General features: G+C 55.8%; 2 protein-coding genes across 12 annotated transcripts; both read left to right on the forward strand.

Moving 5' to 3' along the window:
* The first annotated feature begins 1,213 nt into the window (after window positions 1-1,213).
* Window positions 1,214-10,620, forward strand: itga2b (integrin, alpha 2b). 4 transcript variants are annotated; one of them, XM_076015417.1, is made up of 31 exons: window positions 1,215-1,486; window positions 2,124-2,263; window positions 2,340-2,443; window positions 2,529-2,694; window positions 3,314-3,363; window positions 3,512-3,557; window positions 3,870-3,998; window positions 4,073-4,117; window positions 4,261-4,304; window positions 4,437-4,502; window positions 4,564-4,616; window positions 4,694-4,766; window positions 4,842-4,977; window positions 5,711-5,899; window positions 6,034-6,079; window positions 6,454-6,555; window positions 6,643-6,698; window positions 6,796-6,947; window positions 7,149-7,262; window positions 7,447-7,514; window positions 7,625-7,760; window positions 7,850-7,942; window positions 8,116-8,195; window positions 8,602-8,676; window positions 8,758-8,878; window positions 8,963-9,112; window positions 9,591-9,659; window positions 9,778-9,897; window positions 9,978-10,079; window positions 10,168-10,287; window positions 10,392-10,620. In XM_076015417.1, exons 1-31 carry the CDS (start codon window positions 1,245-1,247, stop codon window positions 10,473-10,475), a joined length of 3,171 nt encoding a protein of 1,056 aa, XP_075871532.1. In that variant the 5' UTR covers window positions 1,215-1,244; the 3' UTR covers window positions 10,476-10,620. The 4 variants fall into 4 exon arrangements, with proteins under 4 accessions (XP_075871534.1, XP_075871535.1, XP_075871532.1 ...); XM_076015418.1 differs by lacking the exons at window positions 3,314-3,363; window positions 3,512-3,557; XM_076015419.1 differs by lacking the exons at window positions 9,591-9,659; window positions 9,778-9,897; window positions 9,978-10,079; window positions 10,168-10,287; window positions 10,392-10,620 and adding exons at window positions 9,173-9,237; window positions 9,281-9,372 and having other exon boundaries at window positions 1,214-1,486.
* A 420-nt stretch (window positions 10,621-11,040) lies between these two features.
* LOC142881274 (integrin alpha-3-like) lies at window positions 11,041-22,929 on the forward strand. Of its 8 annotated transcripts, XM_076015424.1 has the most exons (32): window positions 11,041-11,328; window positions 11,978-12,105; window positions 12,299-12,384; window positions 12,513-12,649; window positions 12,755-12,861; window positions 12,998-13,177; window positions 13,218-13,277; window positions 13,410-13,563; window positions 14,464-14,657; window positions 14,953-15,041; window positions 15,403-15,536; window positions 15,694-15,771; window positions 15,872-15,930; window positions 16,465-16,601; window positions 16,689-16,832; window positions 16,933-17,030; window positions 17,285-17,468; window positions 17,543-17,629; window positions 17,707-17,786; window positions 17,961-18,038; window positions 18,118-18,220; window positions 18,292-18,468; window positions 18,557-18,676; window positions 18,780-18,890; window positions 18,977-19,075; window positions 19,672-19,800; window positions 20,510-20,852; window positions 21,238-21,325; window positions 21,403-21,458; window positions 21,526-21,685; window positions 21,811-21,828; window positions 21,926-22,929. In XM_076015424.1, exons 1-27 carry the CDS (start codon window positions 11,165-11,167, stop codon window positions 20,687-20,689), a joined length of 3,297 nt encoding a protein of 1,098 aa, XP_075871539.1. In that variant the 5' UTR covers window positions 11,041-11,164; the 3' UTR covers window positions 20,690-20,852; window positions 21,238-21,325; window positions 21,403-21,458; window positions 21,526-21,685; window positions 21,811-21,828; window positions 21,926-22,929. The 8 variants fall into 8 exon arrangements, with proteins under 8 accessions (XP_075871539.1, XP_075871536.1, XP_075871537.1 ...); XM_076015421.1 differs by lacking the exon at window positions 21,238-21,325 and having other exon boundaries at window positions 21,412-21,458; XM_076015425.1 differs by lacking the exon at window positions 21,238-21,325 and having other exon boundaries at window positions 11,042-11,328; window positions 12,998-13,090; window positions 21,412-21,458.
* The last annotated feature ends 419 nt before the right edge of the window (window positions 22,930-23,348 follow it).

Consider the following 23,348-nt stretch of genomic DNA (forward strand, 5'->3'; position numbering starts at 1 on the left):
ATTCGGTGCAGCCCCCCCTGTGACGGCAGAACCAGGTCAGGTTTGGGAACAGCAAAGGTCCGTTCCAGGAACCGTCACGTCCAGAACTGTCCAGAACCGTCTGGAACGGTCCAGTCCAGAGCAGTCCAGTCCACAACAATCCAGAACTGTCCAGTACTGTCTGGAACTGTCCAGTGCAGTCCAGAACAGTCCAGAACTGCCCTGAACTGTCCAGAACAATCTGGAACAGTTCAGTCCAGTCCAGAGCCGTCCAGTCCAGTCCAGTCCAGAACAGTCCAGAACTGCCCTGAACTGTCCAGAACCGTCTGGAACAGTCCAGAGAAGTCCAGTCCACAACAATCCAGAACTGTCCAGAACCGTCTGGAACTGTCCAGTACTGTCTGGAACTGTCCAGTCCAGTCCAGTCCAGAACAGTCCAGAACCGTCTGGAACTATCCAGAACTGTCTGGAACAGTCCAGAGAAGTCCAATCCAGAACCATCTGGACTGGACTGTCCAGAACCGTCTGGAACTGTCCAGTCCAGTCCAGTCCAGTCCAGTCGGTGCAGGAACAGAGATGTTGTTGACATGATTTGGTTTCTATCAGCTCGTACATAACAATGAGTGAGATGCTGAAACCTGGACACACACACACACTTATTCATGGTTGTGTGTGTGTGTGTGCGTGTGTGTGTGCGTGTGTGTGTGTGTGTGTGTGAGACCTTCTCATGGCTGCTGTTGACTTGAATATTTCAAGCTTTACAAATTCCACCGTCAGCAGGCGATGCCTGGATGATGTCACTTCCTGCTGGGACCTGTCAGGACCTGCCAGGACCTGCTGGGACCTGTCAGGACCTGTCGACACTCACTTCCTGTTGCTCAGGAGACCTGGCCTTGGTGGTCCTGGTCTGGGACACCAGAGCTCCGACGGCCAGCAGGAAGCGTGGAGCCTCAGGACGCGGCGATAAAGACGAGGCTGCTGCCGCTTGGCAACGCCCACTTCCTGCGCAGCCGGCAGATAAAGCGGCAGTTGGCCGGCCGGATGGCTGTCATCTGTCCAGGAAATGAAGGATGGAAGAAAAGAGGAGAAGAAGACGAGCGAGGGAGCGTTGGAGGAGCCGCAGGAAGGCAATCGACAGGAAGCAGCAGGGGTGGGGGGGGGCGGAGCTCCGCACCCAGCCGCCTGTCAATCACCTGTGTACACCGCACACGCACACACACACACACACACACACACACACACACACACACACACACAGACTTCAGATGCTTTATGTGAGGGGAGATTCAGTTCTTCAGTGGACAGACAGCCAGACAGACAGGCAGACAGACAGACAGACAGACAGACAGACAGGTGTGATGGGTGTGTTCAGGTGTGTGTGTGCACTGCTGTGTGTGTGTGTCAGTGTGAGTGTGTGTGTGAAGCTGCTGGATGAAGCTGTGGCCTTCAGTGGACCTTCAGGGAGCCTCTTTGGCTTCTCACTGGACTTCCACACCATCAACAACAGGTAGGAACCCAGAACCTGGTCCTGGTCCTGTCTATGGTTTATGGTCCTGGTCCTGTCTATGGATCTGGTCATGGTCCTGGTCCTAGTCCTGTCAATGGTCCTGGTCCTGTCTATAGTCCTGTCTATGGACCTGGTCCTGGTCCTGGTGCTAGTCCTGTCTATAGTCCTCTCTATGGACCTAGTTCTTGTCCTGGTCCTAGTCCGGTCAATGGTCCTGGTCCTGTCTATAGTCCTCTCTAAGGTCCTGGTCCTGTCTATAGTCTTCTCTATGGACCTGGTTCTGGTCTTGGTTGGTCCTGTCTATGGTACTGTCTATGGTCCTGTCTATGGTCCTGGTCCTGGTCCTAGTCCTGTCAATAGTACTCTCTATGGACCTGGTTGTGGTCCTGGTCCTAGCCCTGTCTATGGTCCTAGTCCTGTCTATAGTCCTGTCTATGGACCTGGTTCTGGTCCTAGTCCTGTCTATAGTCCTGGTCCTGTCTATAGTCCTGGTTCTGGTCCTGTTCCTAGTCCTGTCTATTGTCCTGGTCCTGTCTATAGTCCTGTCTATGGACCTGGTTCTGGTCCTGGTCCTAGTCCTGTCTATGGTCCTGGTCCTGGTCCTCAACCTGACCTGCAGCGCTCCGTCACTCCACAGGTCCTTTGTTGTGATTGGAGCTCCTAAAGCCAGCACCAACCAATCAGGCGTGGAGGAGGGCGGGGCTGTGTACCTGTGCCCCTGGACCACAGGAGATGTGACATCATCGTCATGCAATGTCATCGACTTTGAAGCGGCAGGTGTGTTGGCTCCTCCCCCTCCCCCTGCTCCTGCTGCTGTGTGTGTGGTGTGTGCTGATGTCACTTCCTGTACCAGGTGACCAGCAGACCTACAGCAGTGATGGGCTCCTGGTCCAGACCTTCAGGAGCCACCAGTGGTTCGGAGCCTCGCTGAGGTCCCTGGCCGACGGCCAGCTGCTGGTGAGAGCTCACACTTCCTGCCCTGCACCTGGGACCCTGAACTCACCGCCCTCTGATTGGTCCCCCACCCCACCCCCACTGCCAGGCCTGCGCTCCACTCTTCCACTGGAACGTGCGCAGGTGGGGGGAGGAGTCGGGGAGAACACCTGTGGGCACCTGCCTGGTCCTGGACCAGCGGACTGGAGACTCCGCCCCCTTCTCACCCTGCAGAGCCGCCCTGGTGGAGGAAGACTACAAGCGCATGAAGAACAGTAAGACACACACACACACACACACACACCTGAGGCCATCAGTGTCGTATTTAGTCCACCTGAACCATATGAACCAGTGGGGGGCGCCGTCAGGGCCAGCTAGTCCTCCTCTGTTGGCCTCACCATACTAGAGAAAATAACATTTTCCTGTCAATATGATCATAAAGTTATTGTCCTCATGCCATCCACTTTGTGGCGCTGACTCCACTGTCACATATTACTGCGAGAGTCTTTATCCAATCACGCAGGGAAACTAAAACAGAACTCAGGTTTATTCATGCGGTTCCAAGTTCCCTTCAGGGCCAGATTAAAGAATTCAACGGGCCACATATGGGCCCCCGGGCCGTAGTTTGCTCACGCCTGCAGCGTCGGTCTTGCTGGTCCCAGGCAGATTTCACGGCACCTGGCAACAGCAGCCAGCTGGAATGTGATTGGATAAAAACTCCACCAGTAATAAACGACGGTGGAAGCAGCGCCACCAAGTGGAAATTATATGATGTGCAAATGTACTTTTCTGTAGTATGGTGAGGGCAGCAGAGAGGGCCGGGCTGGCAGGGTGGGAGGGGCGATGGGGGTTCATATCCCAGCATGCAACACTGACTGAGTGACTGTGGTCCAGGAAACGACCAGCGCTACTGCGAGGTGGGCTTCAGCGCTGACATCACCCAGGTGAGCAGGGAGTGGGCGGGGCTTCACACTGCAGCACACTGTCAACAGGAAGTCATTCCCATGGTGCGTGTGTGTGTGTGTGTGTGTGTGTGTGTGTGTGTGTGTGTGTGTGTGTGTGTGTGTGTGTGTGTGTGTGTGTGTGTGTTAGGATGGCCGCTTGCTGTTTGGAGCTCCAGGAAGTTTTTATTTCCAGGGTGAATTTGCGCCACCTGCTGCTGAATGGAGGCATTACAACAGCTATGACCTCCACCTGCAGTGTCTCACATCTCCACCTGTCTCACCTGTCTCACACACCTCCACCTGTCTCACACCTCCACCTGTCTCTCACACCACCACCTGTCTCTCACACCTCCACCTGTCTCACCTGTCTCACACACCTCCACCTGTCTCACACCTCCACCTGTCTCTCACACCTCCACCTGTCTCTCACACCACCACCTGTCTCTCATTCCTCCACCTGTCCCCCACCTGTGCTCGGCACTGTGACGTGGTCTCGCTGCTTTCAGGTCAGGTCTTTGCGGTGGCGCTGAGGGACCTTCTCAGCAGTGGGAGGAGCAGCGAGCCCCGCCCCTTCGTCCAGCAGCCCATCGGCGTCAGCCAGTCAGACGAGAGGGGAGAGTACGACGTCTACCGTGGTGAGTACCTGGAGTGATGTCACCGAGCAGTGGGCGGGGCCAACTCACCATCCACCCTCGCATGTGCTCGTCAGGCTACTCGGTGGCCAGCGGTCAGCTGACCGGAGACTCCACCCCAGGTATGACATCATCACCACCACCACCACATCCCTCAAGGTGGAGGTCAGGAACCAGGTGGCGCCCCCTTGAGGCTGCCGGTCAGTCACAGTGATCCATGGATCAGTGGATCTTGGCTCCATCAGTGTCTCCATGTTCTGCTCAGATCTCCTGGTCGGCGTTCCAAACCACAGGAACACGGCCGGGACGGTAAGACTCTTGGACTGGTCCCCACTGGTTCCGCTGGTTCCACTGGTTCCACTGGTCACACTGTGTGTGTGTGTGTGTGTGTGTGTGTGTGTGTGTGTGTGTGTGTGTGTGTGTGTGTGTGTGTGTGTGTAGGTGACGGTCTATGATGGGCGGAGCCAAGGAGCGCTGAGGGTGGTCCACAGCTTCCTGGGAGCTCAGGTGAGAACCTCTGGTCCCTGGTAAGAAGTCTTCAGACCTCAGTCCCTGCTTTGTCCTGCAGGTGGCGTCGTACTTCGGACACAGCGTGTCTGTGGCTGACGTGAACAGCGACGGGTGAGTGTGAGTCAGGTGGGAGGTGTTAGACAGACAGGTGGAGCGTGGGTGGATGCTGACCCTGTTGTGTTTTGCAGCCTGGACGACGTGCTGATCGGGGCGCCGCTCTTCATGACCAGGGTGACGGAGCAGCTGCAGGAACGAGGACAGGTGTGTTTCTGGCTGCACCTGCCGCACCTGCACCTGCCGCACCTGCACCTGACGGTTCCTCTCCTGCTCCTCCAGGTGGTTCTGTACCTGCAGAGGAGTCGCGGCTTCTTCGGCCCTCGGCCCGACCAATCGCTGGACGGCTTCACCGTGTATGGCCGCTTTGGCTCCGCCCTCGCCCCGCTGGGGGACCTGGACATGGACGGCTACCAGGGTGAGCCCCAGGCTAGCTCGCTGGCTAGCTTCCTGCTAGCTGCTAGACCAGCTGGAAGCCAGTGAGCAGGCGGTGGCGCTAGTGGAGCTAAAGTTGTGCACAACCTCTCTCTCTCTCTCTCTCTCTATTTCCCTCTCTCTCTCTCTCCCTCTCCCTCTCTCACTCTCTCTATCTCCCTCTCTCTCTATCTCCCCCTCTGTCTCTCTCGCTCTCTCCCTCTCTCTCTCTCTTTCTATCTCCCTCTCTCTCTCTCTCTCCTTCTCCCTCTCTCTGTCTCTCCATCTGTCTGTCTGTCTCTCTCTCTGTCTCTCTCTGTCTCTCTCTCCTTCTCCTTCTCTCTCTCTCTCCATCTGTCTGTCTGTCTGTCTGTCTGTCTCTCTCTCTCTCCCCCTCTCTCTTGCTCTCTCTCCCTCTCTCTCTGTCTCTCCCTCTCTCTCTCTTTCTCCCTCTCTCTCTCCCTCTCTCCTCCCTCTCTCTCTCCCTCTCTCTCTCTCTCTTTCCCTCTCTCCATCTGTCTCTCCCTCTCTCTCTCTCTCGCCCTCTCTCTCACTCTCTCTCTCTATCCCCTCTCCCTCTCCCTCTCTCGCCCTCTCTCTCTATCCCCCTCTCTCTCTCCCTCTCCCCCCCCTCACTCTCCCTCTCCCTCTCTCTCCCCCCCCCCTCTCTCTCCCTTCCCCCCCCTCTGTCTCCCCCCCCTCTATCTCTCCCTCTCTCTCTCTCTCTCGCCCCACAGACGTTGCTGTCGGGGCACCCTGGTCAGGTGACGGTGGGCGGGGCCAGGTTTTTATTTACCTGGGCAAAGAAGGCGGCTTGTCAGCCACGCCCACCCAGGTGATAGACAGCCCGGCGGCCAGTGGCGGCAGAGCGGCCTTCGGCTTTGCCCTGAGGGGCGGAGTCGACATCGACGGGAACGGATTCCCAGGTGTGTCTGATCGGTGATCGGTTATCAATCGATCAGTTGTCACAGAGTCTCCAGTCAATCATCACCGATCAGTAGTCAATAATCAACAATCAATCACTACTGATCAATAATCAGTCCTCCTGCTGTGTGCTCAGACCTGCTGGTGGGGGGCTGGGCGGCAGACCGAGCCTTCGTCTACAGGTGAGTCTGCAGGACTGTGAAGGCTGACGACCTTGAACCTCGACCACGACCTTGATCCTCGACCACAACCTTCAACCCTGACGACCCTGAACCTCGACCACGACCTTAAACCCTGACGACCTTCAACCTTGACCACGATCTTCAACCCTGACGACCGTGAACCTTGACCACGACCTTAAACCCTGACGACCTTCAACCTTGACCATGACCTTCAACCCTGACGACCCTCAACCTTGACCACGACCTTCAACCCCGACGACCCTGAACCTTGACCACGACCTTCAACCCTGACGACCTTGAACCTTGACCACGACCTTGAACCTCGACCACGACCTTCAACCCTGACCACGATCACTTCCTGTGTCCGTGCTCAGGTCCCGCGCTGTGATTGGCTCCCGGCTCTCTCTCACTCTGCTGCCGGACTTCCTGCAGCCGGAGGTCAGAGAGTGTCAACTCCTGGGCCAGCAGGTCACCTGGTAACCACCCCTGAACCCCTGAACCTCTGACCTCTGACCCCTTACCCCTGACCTCTGACTTCCAACACCTCCCCCCTCCTCCCACAGCTTCCTGGTGAAGATGTGCATCCACCTGTCTGGCCACAGGATCCCGGAGCAGACAGGTAAGGGTCACTCGGGGGGCACCCTAAGCTAAGCTAAGCTAACTGAGCCTACTATGGTCGTGCCCTCTCTCTCTTGATTGCTGATTGGTTGTAATAGATGTGGGGGTGGAGCTTCAGCTGGACAGGATGAAGCAGCCAATAGCGCGTCGGACCCTCCTCCTCTCGACCAATCAGCCGCAGGGATCAGTCACGCTGGCGGTTCCCAGGGATGTGGGCGTGGCCTGTACCAACTGGACCGCCTACCTGAGGGTGAGTGAGACAGGAGTGTATGTGTGTGTGTATTAGGTGGGTGCACTTCCTCTCAGAGGGTCTACTTCCTGTGTTAACTTTGGTTAGCTTAGCACCTTCTGTTAGCTTAGCATTGCAGCCAAGGGAGCAATGCTAAGAACGGTTATGGAGGCAGCTAGCAAGCTATGCTAAAACTCAGTGTGTGTGTGTGTGTGTGTGTAGCCTGAGGAGGAAGTTCGAGACAAGCTGAGTCCCATCTTCATCACTGCTGAGGTCAACCTGTTAAACTCTACCCACAATGCTTTGCTGCACGGACAGACCTACACTGCTACACAAGTGGGTGTGATAGACACACACACACACGCACACACACACACTTATCTTCATCAGGATGTCAGTGCCTAGTGATGAACGACTGGTCTGTGTGTGTGTGTGTGTGTGTGTGTGTGTGTGTGTGTGTGTGTGTGTGTGTGTGTGTGTATGTGTGTGTGTGTGTGTGTGCGTGTCTGTGTGTGTGTAGACCAGGATCATCCTGGATTGTGGAGACGACAACGTGTGTGTTCCTGAACTCCAGCTGAGTGTGGAGCCGTGAGTCCCAACCAGCAACACGCAGTACCAGCGACACCTAGCTGTCGACCGCTCACTCAGTGTGTGTGTGTGTGTGTGTGTGTGTGTGTGTGTGTGTGTGTGTGTGTCAGTGCGTCGCGCAGCGTGCTGGTCGGCGCCGACCAATCGGTGAAGCTGCTGGTGAGGGCGGAGAACCGAGGGGAGGGAGCCTATGAGACCGAGCTGCTGGTTCAAATCCCTGAACACACACACTTCCAGAGCAGCCAGGTCACACACACACACACACACACACACACACACACACAGACACACACAGGCACACACGCAGACACACTGGTGTGTTCTGTCGTCCTCAGGGTGTCAACAGGCTGGTGTGTGTTCAGAGGAAACACAACCACACAGTTGTCGTCATCTGTGACCTCGGAAACCCCATGAGACAAGGACACACAGTAAGACACACACACACACACACACACACACACACACACACACAGAGTGTGAGCGCCACCCACGGAGCTGCGCTGGGTCTCGTGCTTGTCGATGGGGCTGATGATGTGTGAACAACTGTGTGTGTGTGTGTGTGTGTGTGTGTGTGTGTGTGTGTGTGTGTGTGTGTGTCCAGGTGCAGACTGGCCTGCTGTTCAGTGTCGGTGGTCTGGAGGACGTCCACAGTCACATCAACTTCAGCCTGGTCATCCGCAGGTCTGTTTGTCTGTCTGTCTGTCTGTCACCACCACCTGTCTGTCTATCCGTCTGTCTGTCTGTCTGTCACCACCACCTGTCTGTCTGTCTGTCACCTCCACCTGTCCACCTGCCTGTCTGTCTGTCTGTCTGTCTGTCCGTCTATCCGTCTGTCTGTCTGTCTGTCTGTCACCACCACCACCTGTCTGTCTGTCTGTCACCTCCACCTGTCCACCTGTCTGTCTGTCTGTCACCACCACCTGCCTGCCTGTCTGTCTGTCTGTCAGTCACCACCACCTGTCTGTCTGCCTGTATTTCTGTCACCTCCACCTGTCTGTCTGTCACCTCCACCTGTCTGTCTGTCACCTGTCACCTCCACCTGTCTGTCTGTCTGTCACCACCACCTACATGTCTGTCTGTCCCTCAGTAAGAACCCGTCCAGCAGTAACCAGGTGACGGTGTCGGTGTGGGTGGAGGCGGCGGCGGCGCTGGAGATCCGGGGGTGAGTTCTGGTCCAGGTCTGGTCCAGCGTCTTCCTGTCCTTCCTTCCCGACCTGCTGACCCTTGACCCCTGCACTCTCAGAGGCTCCTCCCCCCCGGAGGTGGTCCTGTCCCTCCCGGACTGGCTGCCTGCAGTGCATGCTGGGAGCGGGGGGGGGGAGGAAGAGGAGGCGGGTGGCGTGCTGGTGGAACACGTGTACGAGGTGAGAGCGGCCGTTAGCAGCATGCTACGTGCTACGTGCTACGTGCTAAGGTGTCCAAGGTGAGTGAGGGTGCTGCGTCCTCAGGTGAGGAACCTGGGTCCCGCCACCGTCAGCGGCCGGCTCACCGTCCACTTCCCCTCCACCTGGAGACACCACTTCCTGCTGCTGGTCTCCCCCAACGCCAGCCAGGAGGCGCTGAGCTGCAGGAGCTTGAACGCATCGCACGCACACCTGGTCTGTCTGTCCCACCTGTCCCACCTGTCCGTCAGTCTGTCCCACCTGTCCCACCTGTCAGTCTGTCCCACCTGTCCGTCAGTCTGTCCCACCTGTCCCACCTGTCCGTCAGTCTGTCTGTCAGTCTGTCTCTCCTGTCCGTCAGTCTGTCTGTCCCACCTGTCCCACCTGTCCCACCTGTCCGTCAGTCTGTCTGTCAGTCTGTCTCTCCTGTCCGTCAGTCTGTCTGTCAGTCTGTCCGTCAGTCTGACCCACCTGTCCATCAGTCTGTCTGTCAGTCTGTCCCACCTGTCCATCATCCTGTCCGTCAGTCTGTCCGTCAGTCTGTCCCACCTGTCCATCAGTCTGTCCCACCTGTCCCACCTGTCAGTCTGTCCCACCTGTCCATCAGTCTGTCTGTCAGTCTGTCCCACCTGTCCATCAGTCTGTCCCACCTGTCCATCAGCCCGCCTCTCCTGTCTGTCCCTCCTGCTCTCAGCCTCCCTCCAGCGGCTCCAGGGTGCCTGCAGTAGCTCAGTGGGACCAGCAGGGGGAGACGGTCACCGTGGTAAATGAGAAAACAAGCAGCGTCAGAGATCACGTAGGAGTCAGCGTTGATAATCCAGGTGTGTGTGTGTGTGTGTGTGTGTGTGTGTGTGTGTGTGTGTGTGTGTGTGTGTGTGCAGAACTGCAGCAGCAGTGACGCAGGGTGTGTGAGGTTTGTGTGTGACTTCACAGGCTTGAGGAGGGGCTTCAGCAGCGTGGTCCGCATCTCCGCCACACTCTGGACACACACACTCATCCAGGTGAGGGCAACACACACACACACACGCACACACACACACACACACACACACACACACACTCACCCAGCGTGTGTCCCCAGACCCCCTACCTGAACTATGAGCTCGTCTCCTCCGCATTCTATGACGTCATCAACGTGTCATCAAGGGTTCAGCCGCTGCAGCTGCCCTCAGGAAACACACAGGTACACACACACACACACACAGACACACACACACGCAGGTACACACACACACACACGCACTCACACTCACACTTGCGTGTGCGTGCAGACGCAGCTCCGTGTGCTGTGGCGTCCACCTGGCGAGCAGGACGTCCCCATTGGCTACATGCTCCTGTCCGTCATGGCGGGGCTGCTGCTACTGAGCATGCTCAGTCTGATCTTCTGGAAGGTGAGCGCCTAAGCCCCGCCCACCTGTCAGCACCTCGGCGGCTGCTTCCATGGACTAACACTGTGTGTGTGTGTGTGTGTGTGTGTGTGTGTGTGTGTGTGTAGCTCGGATTCTTCCAGCGCACTCGGCCCCCAACCGACGATGATGAAGATCAGTGTGTGTGTGAAGAGGCTCCCATGACCGGCTGACACACACACACACACTCACACACTCACACACTCATACACACACACACACTCACACATACACACACACTCACTTCTCTCGCTATTCTTCTGGCCTGCTTTGTATTTAGTGAATTTTTCATCACTTAATAAAAGAAGTTGTACGACATTTATCAGTCCTGCTGCGTCATGTGACAACACAGCCTGGTAGGGTGGGGGGGGGGATTAGGACCAGGGACCACGGAACAGGACCAGGACCAGGACCAGGACCAGCCAGTGTGAACTGGTCCTGGATGGTCTGAGCCTTCGACACTCTGGCAGGGGCTGCTAGTGGGTTAGCCTCCTGGCTAATGCTACACTGTGACTGCTCCGTCTCCACAGCTCTCACCAGTGTGTGTGTGTGTGTGTGTGTGTGTGTGTGTGTGTGTGTGTGTGTGTGTGTGTGTGTGTGTGTGTGTGAGAGAGAGAGAGAGAGAGAGAGAGAGAGAGAGAGAGAGAGAGAGAGAGAGAGAGAGAGAGATGTGATGTCATCTTGGGCGAGCAAGGAGCAAGCACAGTGAGAGAGGAGGGGGTAGGGCCAGTGGGCGGGGCTAGGGGCGGGGCCAGAGGGGCTGGCTGAGCAGCTTCAGTCACTGGAGGCTTCAGCCGCCGTCCTGGCAGCACAGAAGAGCAGTGTGTGTGTGTGTGTGTGTGTGTGTGTGAGTGTGTGAGTGATGGGGCCGGCTGTGTGCGTCTGTGTGTGTGTGTGTGTTGTGCTGGGTGTGTGCGTGTCCATCAACCTGGACACCAGGTTCCCGCTGCTGAAAGAAGGCGGGGCAGGAAGTTACTTCGGCCTATCAGTGGCTCTGCACCAGGACCTGAAGACTGGAGCCCACCTGTGAGTATCACCTGTCTGGCTGACAGTGTGTGTGTGTGTGTGTGTGTGTGTGTGTGTGTGTGTGTGTGTGTGTCTGTGTGTGTCATCACTTCCTGTCTTACCTGAACTCCGCCCTCTTCTTCCCCCTGAACCCCAGCAACAGCAACAACCTACTGCTGACATCACTGCCATGAGACCATGAGACACACACACACACACACACACCTGCACGCACGCGCACGCACACGCACACACACGTACACACAGGGGCTGGGTGGTTGTGTGTCTCAGGCGGCTTGTCTCTGTTCTGTAATTGAATCTACAAGTCCTTTTGTGCGCGTGTGTGTGTGTGTGTGTGTGTGTGTGTGTGTGTGTGTGTGTGTGTGTGTGTGTGTGTGGAGCCCCCTGATTGGCTCCACCTGCTGGCCGATATTGATGACATTACCAGATTTAATCTGAAATGTTCCAGGAGTCCTTGAAGAGGTCACGCAGAGGTCAGCAGGCTACTTCCTGTTTCTGCATCTGGTCACATGACGTGTGTGTGTGTGTGTGTGTGTGTGTGTGTGTGAGCTACAGAATCAGAATCATGTCCTTCAAGATGTCAATAACTAGCCACACACACACACACACACACACACACAGGTGATTGAGTCTCGTCTCATTCTGACAGCCTATTGGTCGGAGCTCCCAGGGAGGAGGCGGAGCCAAATGTCCCAGCCAATCGCACAGGGGGAGTGTACAGCTGCCAGATCACCGCCGACCAATCCGACTGCAGCAGGATGAAGCTGTTTGAGACAGGTGTGTGTGTGTGTGTGTGTGTGTGTGTGTGTGTGTGTGTGTGCGCTGCTTCCCAGAAGCCTCTAAACACATTAAACCTTATCTGTTTCCTGGAGCATTCTGGGTAATCAAGGCTCTCTCTCTCTCTCTCTCTCTCTCTCTCTCTCTCTCTCTCTCTCTCTCTCTCTCTCACACACATACACACACTGCGCAGGCGTGGCCCAATCAGAGGAGCTGCTGGAGGACATGTGGTTGGGTGTGTCAGTGGCCAGTCAGGGTCCTCCTGGTGGGCGGGTCCTGGTGAGTCTGCGGCCGCTCTCATTGGCCTGCCTGCCTGGCTGTGTTGTTTTTTCTCCTCCTCCTCCTCACCTGTGGCTCCGCCCCCCCCCCCCCCTCCTCCTCCCCTGTGGCTCCGCCCCCTCCCCCAGGTGTGTGGCCACCGCTCCATCAGGCTGTACGGGGTCTTCCAGCGCCGCCACATGATTGGCCGCTGCTACCTGCGCGGCAACGACCTGCGGCTGGACGAGAGCGACCTCCACTGGCAGAGCCTGGAGCAGCCCTGCAGGTGGTCACATGGCCTGGGGGAGGTCCCGTGAGTGACCGGCCAGCATCGCAAACCCTCTGGGTCCTAATGCTCCTCCCCCTCCCTGCTCTGTCTCTGTGTGCGCAGCCCCCTCGGTGATGTCACAGGCGAGGTCATGTGCTCCTCGGGGATCTCCGCCTCCATCACTCGACACCACGTCGTCATTGGCTCCCCTGGCAGCTTCGAGTGGCAAGGTGGCCCCGCCCCACTCGCTCCTGGCCCCGCCCCCAACCAACCAACCAACCAACCACGTCGACTGACCCTGTGTGTGTGTGTGTGTGTGTGTGTGTGTGTGTGTGTGTGTGTGTGTGTGTGTGTGTGCGTGCGCAGGCAACGTGCACGTGGCCTGGATGAACCCTGACCTTCAGTTCGACACCCGCTGGAGCTCCTTCAGCAACCAGCAGCACAGGAACATCTACACAGGTGACACACAACTACACAACAGCACCACAACAACAACACACAACATTACAACAACACCTGTGTGTGTGTGTGTGTGTGTGTGTGTGTGTGTGTGTGTGTGTGTGTGTGTGTGTGTGTGTGTGTGCAGGCTACTCGGTCCTCCAGGCTCCTGCTCTTCTCTCTCAGGAGGAGGAAACCATCGTGGCAGGTAGCAGCTGGTGTCTGACCACCAGGGGGCGGGGCGTCGGGCCCACGGGCAAAACCGCGGCTCGGGGGCCCATGAGCGGCTCGTGAAGCTTTTTTTCCTGCTGTTCTGATTGGCTGTCCGTGTGCTGACCAGGTGCCCCCAAGGACAGGAAGGAGGACGGGCGTGGCTCGGTGCTGCTGGCGGTCCAGAGAGCCAATCAGCTGCTGACCCTGCAGACGCTGCGCGGCCAGCAGACGGGCTCCTACTTCGGGAACGCCGTGGCAGCCGTAGACCTGAACGACGACGGGTGAGCTGCCGGTCACGTGACCTTCTGAGTCACGTGACTGCTGACGCCAGCACTTGGACTGGTGGGAGTGGGCGGGGGGGGGGGGGGGGGGGGTTTGTTGTAGTTGACCCATGCCTGGCCTAGAACCTCCATCAGAACAATCACAGAGCCACCCTAGAAATTCATAGAAGCACCAAGATCAACCCAGAGCTACCTAGAACCAGATAGAACCACACAGAACCACATAGAACCAAAACATTGAACCACCCAGAACCACCCTAGGAATTCATAGAAGCGCCAAGATCAATCCAGAGCTACCTAGAACCAGATAGAACCACACAGAACCACATAGAACCAACACATTGAACCACCCAGAACCACCCTAGGAATTCATAGAAGCGCCAAGATCAACCCAGAGCTACCTAGAACCAGATAGAACCACACAGAACCACATAGAACCAACACATAGAACCACACAGAACCACCCTAGAAATTAATAGAAACGCCAAGATCAACCCAGAGCTACCTAGAACCACATAGAACCACTTAGAACCAACACATTGAACCACCCACTACCACCCTAGAAATTCAGAGAACCACCAAGATCAACCCAGAGCTACCTAGAACCACATAGAACCACTTAGAACCACCTACGACCAACACCTTGAACCACCCAGAACCACCCTAGAAATTCATAGAACCGCCAAGATCAACCCAGCGCTACCTAGAACCACCTAGAACTGCCACAGAATCACCCAGGACCACCCAGAAAAAACCCAGAAGCCCAGGGCCGTCTAGCTCAGCGAGTTATAAAATGTGACAGAGGGGCCGGAGCAGAAGGGCGAGGCTCCGCCCAACTTCTCCTGGCAGGTCCAGGGTGAGGTTGGCGGGACCAGTCACCTCCTCCTCCTCCTCCTGCAGGTGGGCGGAGCTACTGGTAGGCGCTCCATTCTACTTCCAGCGGCAGCCGGAGGTGGGCGGGGCTGTGTACGTCTACCTGAACGTGGGCGGGGCCTTGGGGCAGCGGCCCAGCGCGGCGCTGACCGGGCCGGCTGGCTCCGCCTTCGGGATGGCGGTGGCGGCGGCGGGCGACCTGGACGGAGACGGCTTCCAGGGTGAGTCATGTGATTGGATGACGAGGTTGAGTCACACTGAACGCGTTCAGAGTGAGTCAGTCTTTAGAGTGAATCATTCAGTCTTCAGAGTGAATCAGTCTTCAGAGTGAATCATTCAGTCTTCAGAGTGAATCATTCAGTCATCAGAGTGAATCAGTCATCAGAGTGAATCATTCAGTCATCAGAGTGAATCAGTCTTCAGAGTGAATCATTCAGTCTTCAGAGTGAATCATTCTTCAGAATGAATCAGTCTTCAGAGTGAATCAGTCATTGGGTGTCGCTGGTCCTCCTGCAGACTTTGCCGTCGGGGCTCCGTTCCACGGCACGGGAAGCGTGATGATCTGGAATGGCGGCAGAGGGGGCGTGACCTCCCAGCCCAGCCAGGTGAGTCCCGTCTGGAGACTCGTGGTGAGAGCTGGTTCTTTTGGCTTGGCTCACTAAAAAGAGTCGCTGAATCTTTTGGCTCTCAAGCATTGATTCCTTCTGTGTGGATCTGGACCAGAGGGGGGACCAACTGGAGCCACACTGGGTTGTAAAATGTACCAGAGCTCTTAGAACTTCCGAGAACCAACTAGAACCATCCAGAACCATCTAGAACCACCCACAAAGCTGCCAGCCAATCAAAACAGCTCCGCCAGCCACTTTGTGGGTCTGAACCCACCAGTTGAGAAACGCTAGGACTGGAGGGTGACCTTTGACCCCATCTCCCCTCCCTCCCTCGCTCCCTCCCTCCCCGCCCCCGCAGGTGATCCGGGGCAGCCAGGTGTCGCCGCGCTTCCACACCTTTGGCTTCTCGCTGTCGGGGGGGCGGGACGTGGACGGGAACCAGTACCCGGACCTCCTGATTGGCTCCCTGGACGACACCGTCGCCCTGCTCAGGTGAGTGACACACCTGCTGGCCCCGCCCACTCACCTCCAAGAACCAACCAGTGTCGTTTGGTTGGTTGATTGATTGACTGATTGACTGGTTGATTGATTGACTGATTGACTGGTTGATTGATTGACTGATTGACTGGTTGATTGATTGATTGATCAGGACACGCCCAGTCCTCCAGGTCAATCAGACGCTCAGAGTCTCTCCAGACATCGTTGACCCAATCAACTGTCACTTCTGGTGAGCCTCAAGACATGTGACCTTGCTACCACGCTAACAGGCTAACACGTTAAGTCACTCACTGTGTGTGTGTGTGTGTGTGTGTGTGTGTGTGTGTCAGTATCCAGGTGGAGTTGTGTTTCTCCAGCAAGTTCACCGCCGGGGAGACGAGCGACATCAGTGAGTCCCACACACACACACACACACACACACACACACACACACACACACAGACACTCTGGCCACGCCCCCCTGTGTAGGGTCATGTGACCAGTGAAGTCTCTGCCCCATTTTATTTTGTTTGTCCTCCAGACAACAAATCAGTTACGTGTGTGTGTGTGTGTGTGTGTGTGTGTGCGCGTGCGCGCGCGCTATTGGCTGTTGGCTAATTGACCACAACCTGATGGACTGACAGAACAAAGCTGATGTTGCTGGTTAATCAGCCAGCACACACACACACACAGTGACATCATGCTGCGTCCTTGTGTGTCCTTGTCTTGTGTTGTTTCCTGAAAGATGAATCACATGACACACTGATATTATTACATCTCACACACACACACACACACACACACACACACACACACACACACACAATTGTACAAAGTCAGAGTGAAGCCCTTCAAGGTTAATGGACCCAGGTAGTGGTTGCAGGTCCAGTCCAATGGGCTGATGATGTCACATGACTGAGGTCACATGACTGTGCTCTTCCAGCGCTCCAGTTCTGGGTGGACGCTGACGTCAGCAGCCTCCCGGCCCGCCTGCAGTTCCAGACCAGCGCTCAGAACCGGTTCTCTGGGTCTCTGTCGATGTCCTCGGACCGCTGTGAGAGTCTGAGGGTGGGACTGATGGTGAGGCCCCGGACCACCACTGGTTCTGAAGGATGGCCCGCTTCTGACCCGCTCCCGCCACCGGTTCTGTTTGTTTGTGCCATGCAGGAGCCGGTTCGGCACTTGGTGGAGCCTCTGGTCTTCTCCCTCAACTTCTCTCTGGTCCAGAAGCCCCCCAGGAGGACCCAGGGTCTCCAGGACCTCCAGCGGTTCCCTCTGCTGAGCCGCACACCCCAACCCGTCAGGACCCAGGTCAGACCCACTCTTAGAACCTCTCTAGACCCTAACCTCAGATGGCACCTGAACCCGGCCCATTTGGAACGCCGCAAAGTTGACGCTTTTCACTCATCAGGTCCACTTCCTGAAGGCCTGCGGTTCTGATCACCGCTGCCACAGCAACCTGCAGATGGCAGCACGCTTCATGGACCAGAACCTGACCCCGTTCCCAGTGTGAGTGGACCCTGGGCTCCTGGTACCCTAACACCCTGGGCTCCTGGTACCCTGGGCTCCTGGTACCCCGGGCTCCTGGTACCCTGGGTTGCTGGGCTCCTGGTACCCTGGTACCCTAACACCCTGGGCTCCTGGGCTCCTGGGACCCTGAGTTCCTGGTACCCTGGGTTCCTGGTACCCTGGGCTCCTGGTACCCTAACACCCTGGGCTCCTGAGTAAGCTCTGTCCACTGCCTGACCACTGTATGTCTCCAGGCTGAAGGACCGACCGGTTCTGGTCCACTATGGGACCGCCAGCCGCCTCTACCTGGAGGTCAACGTCACCAACAGCAGGCCGCTATCACCGGGCTCACCAGCAGAGGACGCTCACAACACTGTGCTAAATGTTAGCATCCCGGCGCTGCTCTCCTACTCTGGAGTCCGAACTAAAATCACCAAGGTACGACTGGTAGCAGACCGGACCGGACCGGACCGGACTAGCTGGGCTGATTGGGTCTCTGCTCTGTGTTTCAGGGAGGTGCCATGGAGAGGGTGGAGTGTTCAGTAGGGGGCGCTGTGCTTCTCTGTGAGATGGGGAACCCCTTCAGGAGCAAGCAGGAGGTGTGTGTGTGTGTGTGTGTGTGTGTGTGTGTGTGTGTGTGTGTGTGTGTGTGCACTGAGTGTGTCCTTGTCTGCAGGTTCAGCTGCTGATCATCTTCCAGACGTTGGACTTCCACTCAGAGGTCCAGCTGATCCAGTCTGTGCTGCAGCTGTCCACGTAGGTCCCACACACACACACACACACACACACACCTCCTGCTTGCTCCTGAAGGGGTTCCCCATCTCACACACACACGCACACACACACACACACACACACACACACACACACACACACACACACATTAACTCTGACTGTGTGTCTGACTGTGTGTGTGTGTGTGTTGCTCAGGCTCAGCCAACAGGACGCTGTGTCTCCAGTCTCCGCCTCCCTGTGGGCGGAGTTTCAGCTCCGGGCCTCTCTCACTCTGTAAGAACCTCGTGCATCATTTCCTGTTGACCACTGACCTTTAACCCAATGACCTCACGGTGCTCCGTCCCTCCGTCAGAACCCACCAGCCAGGCCACGCCTTCTTTGGCGGCGAGGTGCTGGGCGAGTCGGCGGCGAGGCGGAGCCGGGACATAGGCGGAGCTCTGCTCTTCAGCTTCAGGGTGAGTGCTGATTGGTTGTGGGGCGGGACTTGACCTGACTCCGCCCTCTACTCCTCCTCCTCCTGTGTCAGGTGGACGTGGACGGGAAGCTCCCGGCCCACCTGGGAACACTGCAGCTGCAGTTTGATTGGCCGTGGCAGCTGGCCAATGGGAAGTGGCTGCTCTACCTCACCCGGGTGGAAGTGGGCGGGGCCTCGGAGACCCGCTGCAATCCGCCCGGCAACATCGTCAACCCCCTCAACCTCACGGTAAACCTGGCCAACCACATTCATCCCACAGGGCCCCTGTAGGCCAATCACAGCGTCTCAAAGCTAAAAAAAACCACCTTCCAATCAGCTGAGCCCAGAGGAGGAGGAGGGGAGGGGGCGGAGCCTGGAGCAGGGCCAGGAGCTGATTGGGCGGAGAGAAGCAGCTGTCCTTTCCCTGCACGGACACCAGAGGGAGCCGTACACCCTGGTAGTAGCAGTGCTCCCCCAGTGTAATACTGCAGAGTGGCCAGAGGGGGCGCCGTCCTGTCTCATGACCTGTGTGTCTGCGTGTGTGTGTGTTGTGTGTCCAGGATTGTGTTGACGGTGCGAGGTGTGTGCGCTTTGTGTGTCCTCTGGCTGATGTGGAGCGCTCGGCCCTGGTGGCCGTCAGAGCTCGACTGTGGAGCTCCTCCCTCGTCGAGGTGAGGCCCCGCCCACTGCTGCAAGCCCCGCCCACCTGTGCCGGCCTGCAGGTGAGCCTGAGTGTGTGCGTGTGTGTGTGTTCCAGGACTACAGCGGCGCCAGCAGCGTGAAGGTCCGAGGACGAGCATCACTCCAGCTGAAGACCAGCGAGACGTCTGTCAGCCTGGAGGACATCAGCACCCAGGTAGCATAGCATCTAGGTAGCATAGCACCAAGGTAGCATAACATCTAGGTAGCATAGCATCTAGGTAGCATAGCACCCAGGTAGCATAGCACCCAGGTAGCATAACATCTAGGTAGCATAGCACCCAGGTAGCATAGCACCCAGGTAGCATAACATCTAAGTAGCATAGCATCCAGGTAGCATAACATCTAGGTAGCATAGCACCCAGGTAGCTTGTTCTATTTCCTGTTTTACCTTCTGTGCTTTTCTGTACTATTCTTCCTATGGTGTCTTGTTCTACTTCCTGTGTCTCGTGTGCTACTTCCTGTTCCTCTTCTTGTGTATCCTGCGCTACTTCCTGTTCTTCTTCCTGTGTTTCTTGTGCTACTTCCTGTTTTAATTCCTATGTGTCCTGTGCTACTTCCTGTTCTTCTTCCTGTGTTTCTTGTGCTACTTCCTGTGTGTCCTGTGCTACTTCCCGTTCTTCTTCCTGTGTTTCTTGTGCTACTTCCTGTGTGTCCTGTGCTACTTCCTGTTCTTCTTCCTGTGTTTCTTGTGCTACTTCCTGTGTGTCCTGTGCTACTTCCCGTGGGTCTGACGGGTCTTGTTCTCTGCAGTTTGAGCTCCTGATCCTGCCAGCAGCAGGCCTGCAGGCCGCCTGGAACAGCGCCCCCCTGTGGATCCTGCTGCTGTCGGTCCTGGCTGGACTGCTGCTGCTGGTGCTGCTCTCCCTACTGCTGTGGAAGGTGAGCTGCTGGTTGGTCCTCACACCTCAAGGATGGAGAGTCAGACGGTCTCAGGAAGCCTCCAGCAGCGTTAGCGTTAGCTTCTCTCTACTGTGTGCAAGAATGTCCCCTTGTCAGCCACCGTAGTCATCACGCGTTTCCTGTTCAGCCAGTGATGGGTGTGGCCAGCGGTGATGTCATCATTGTCATCATCATCACTGTGACGCCCCTCCTCTCCCTCCCTCTCTCTCTCTCTCTCTCTCTCCCTCTCCCTCTGTCTCCCATTCCCTCTCTCCCTCTCTCTCCCATTTCCTCTCTCTCTCCCTCTCTCTCCCACTCCCTCTCTCTCTCTCTCTCCCTCTCTCTCCCACTCCCTCTCTCTCTCTCTCTCTCTCTCTTTCTCCCACTCCCTGTCTCTCTCTCTCTCCCTCTCTCCCTCTCTCCTCCTCTCTCTCTCCCTCTCTCTCCCTCTCTCCTCCTCTCTCTCTCCCTCTCTCCCTCCCTCTCCCTCTCTGTCTCTCTCTCCCTCTCTCTCCCACTCCCTCTCTCTCCCCCTCTCCCTCTCTCCCTCTCCCTCTCTCTCCCCCTCTCCCTCTCTCCCTCTCTCCTCCTCTCTCTCTCCCGCTCTCTCCCTCCCTCTCCCTCTCTGTCTCTCTCCCTCTCTCTCCCACTCCCTCTGTCTCCCCCTCTCCCTCTCTCTCTCTCTCTCTCTCCCTCTCTCCTCTCTCAGTGTGGTTTCTTTGAGCGTGGCAGTGAGTGGCGAGCGGTGGCGCTCCATCGGGGCAGGATGGTTCTGAAGGAGGAGCAGCCGCACACGGACGCTGACGGCTTCCTGATCCAGGACATCTCCCAGTCCAGGAACAGGAAGTCGGCCAGAGGCTGGGTCACATGGTGGAGTGAGGCCCGCTAACAGAGCCCAGGAACCGGTCCTGACTAGATGGAATTGGTCCTGGCTGGGCAGAACCGGTCCTGACTGGATGGAACCGGTCCTGACTGGACGAAACCAGTCCTGGCTGGGCAGAACCGGTCCTAGCCCACCAGGACGGTGCTGCTCAAGTCTCCCAGTGTTTGATGTCGTTGTCATTCCCCACTGTGTTGACATTTTTGTTCCGTGTTGTCAACATGTTGACGTGTTGTTACCATGTCTGAACAAAACCAATCAGGCTGATGGACCAATGATGGACTCTGCTGATCCTTCATGTCTTTGTCTGATTGGTGCGTCTGACATTGTGTGGGTGTGTAGTGTGAAGGTTGTGTAGTTGCTGGAAAAACTCCAACACCTGCAGGCCACAACTTGAACTTCAACCAGCAGGTTCACTTGGCACCACTGTCACTGGCGCAGAGATCCAGTGACCTTCCAGACAGAGGTCAAAGTCTAGCCGACCAATCAGGTCGGAGTGTTTGCCCGTCGACTCACTGGTCATTCCCAGTCATTCCAGGTCTCCCAGTCATTCCCAGTGATTCCTTGTGTTACCAGTGGTCAGTCCCAGTGTTCCCAGTCATTCCCTGTGTCCTCAGTCATTCCCAATGTCCCCAGTCTTTCCAAGTCATTCCCTGTGTCCCCGGTCATTCCCAGTGTTCCCAGTCATTCCCAATGTCCTCAGTCATTCCCTGTGTCCCCAGTGTTCCCAGTCATTCCCAGTGTTCCCAGTCATTCCCAATGTCCTCAGTCATTCCCTGTATCCCCAGTGTTCCCAGTCATTCCCAGTTACCCCAGTCATTCCCAATGTCCTCAGTCATTCCCAGTGTTCCCAGTCATTCCCAATGTCCTCAGTCATTCCCTGTATCCCCAGTGTTCTCAGTCATTCCCAGTTACCCCAGTCATTCCCAATGTCCTCAGTCATTCCCAGTGTTCCCAGTCATTCCCAATGTCCTCAGTCATTCCCAGTGTTCCCAGTCATTCCCAGTGTCCTCAGTCATTCCCTGCGTTCCCAGTCATTTCCAGTCATCCCCAGTCATTCCCAATGTCCTCAGTCATTCCCAGTGTCCCCAGTTTCCCCAGTCATTCCCAATGTCCTCAGTCATTCCCAGTGTTCCCAGTCATTCCCAGTGTCCTCAGTCATTCCCAATGTCCTCAGTCATTCCCAGTCATTCCCAGTCATCCCCAGTCATTCCCAATGTCCTCAGTCATTCCCTGTGTCCCCAGTGTTCCCAGTCATTCCCAGTGTTCCCAGTCAGCAGGTCGCTAGGAAGAGTTTTCCGGCAGGGCAGCCGTGGTTTCCCATCATTGTGTTTTGATCGGTCAAGGTCTTCACTGGTGGGTCTTATTATTGTTACTACTTCTCCTGTGATGGACAAATCAGAGCGCTGATGATTCCACACTATGTCATTTTTTCCCATTTTTGGAAGAGTTGATGTTTCCCAATCTCCCACTGCCTCTCATGCTAAACTACCATTGGACGGTCGTTTCAGGGAGTGTCCAGAAAATTTAAGTATTTTTCTTTATTCAGGAAAAAAAACAATATACAGTCGTGCTGTACTATAGTGTATTTCTACTATAGTATAGTATGTGCTGTACTATAGTATATTTTTACTATAGTATAGTGTATTTATACTATTGTATAGTATGTGCTGTACTATAGTATATTTATATTATGTGCTGTACTATAGTATATTTCTACTATAGTATAGTATGTGCTGTACTATCATTAGGATTTTTGGACATGTTGAGATTTGGCATCGTACCGCTGCGTCTCATGCTAAACTACCATTGGACGGTCGTTTCGGGCTGATTCATTTTTTCATGTCTTGATTCCGTTGTCCCGCCATAATAAAACACTTCCCAGTCCAATACACACCTCCACGCCTCCTGAGACAAACTGTGTTTTCCAGCTTTTCGGAATTCTTTCCGTCTTCATTTCATTGATTTTCATTTTAAACCACGGTGGAATTCTGTTGCCACCGATGTCTCGTTGTGATGTTGTGTTGTCATGGCGACGTTCGTGTGTGTGTTGCTCTGTGTGTGTATTTGTAGGCAAACTCGTTCTTTAGGGAGGCTGTGATGTGGTGGGCGGGGCCTGGTTGCTGCTGCGGTAGTTGGAGAACAGTGTGTTGTGTGTGTGTCGTTGTGTTATTTGTGTGTGGGACCTCCTCCAGGATGACATGGTGCATCTTGAGGGGCTCCACTCAATAAAGTGAAGTCAACTGAAATTGATGAAAGTATTTTTTTGTCTCAGAAAAAAAACGATAAACTGTGAGAGTGTCCTGTCAATGAGAGGTCAGAGGTTGCGTTAAAGTCAGTGTTTGTCTCATCAATACAACATGTGACATTTGGCGAGTGAGAAACAGCCGCACTGCGAATGCTGGGTGGTGCTTCTCAAAGTCTTACAACACTTCCACTTGGTTGTTGTTGTTATTATTTCTATTCAAAACGAAACACAAAGCAAACAGCAAACCACGGACAGCGGCTGAACTCCACCAACTTTAAAACACTGCCGCCATCTGGTGGCCAAAAAAGACAACTTGTTTGCTGCCGAGTGTCCTGCCGGCATTCCGGCGGAATGTTTTTATGACGCAAAAGACTCTAGGGTAGATCCTCTAAAAAGGGCGCGCAATTTGCGCCACAGATG

The sequence above is a fragment of the Nelusetta ayraudi genome, unplaced genomic scaffold (assembly GCF_046127955.1).
Source record: "Nelusetta ayraudi isolate G7.1 ecotype Tasmania unplaced genomic scaffold, CSIRO-AGI_Nayr_v1 ptg000190l, whole genome shotgun sequence".
Lineage (NCBI taxonomy): Eukaryota > Metazoa > Chordata > Actinopteri > Tetraodontiformes > Monacanthidae > Nelusetta > Nelusetta ayraudi.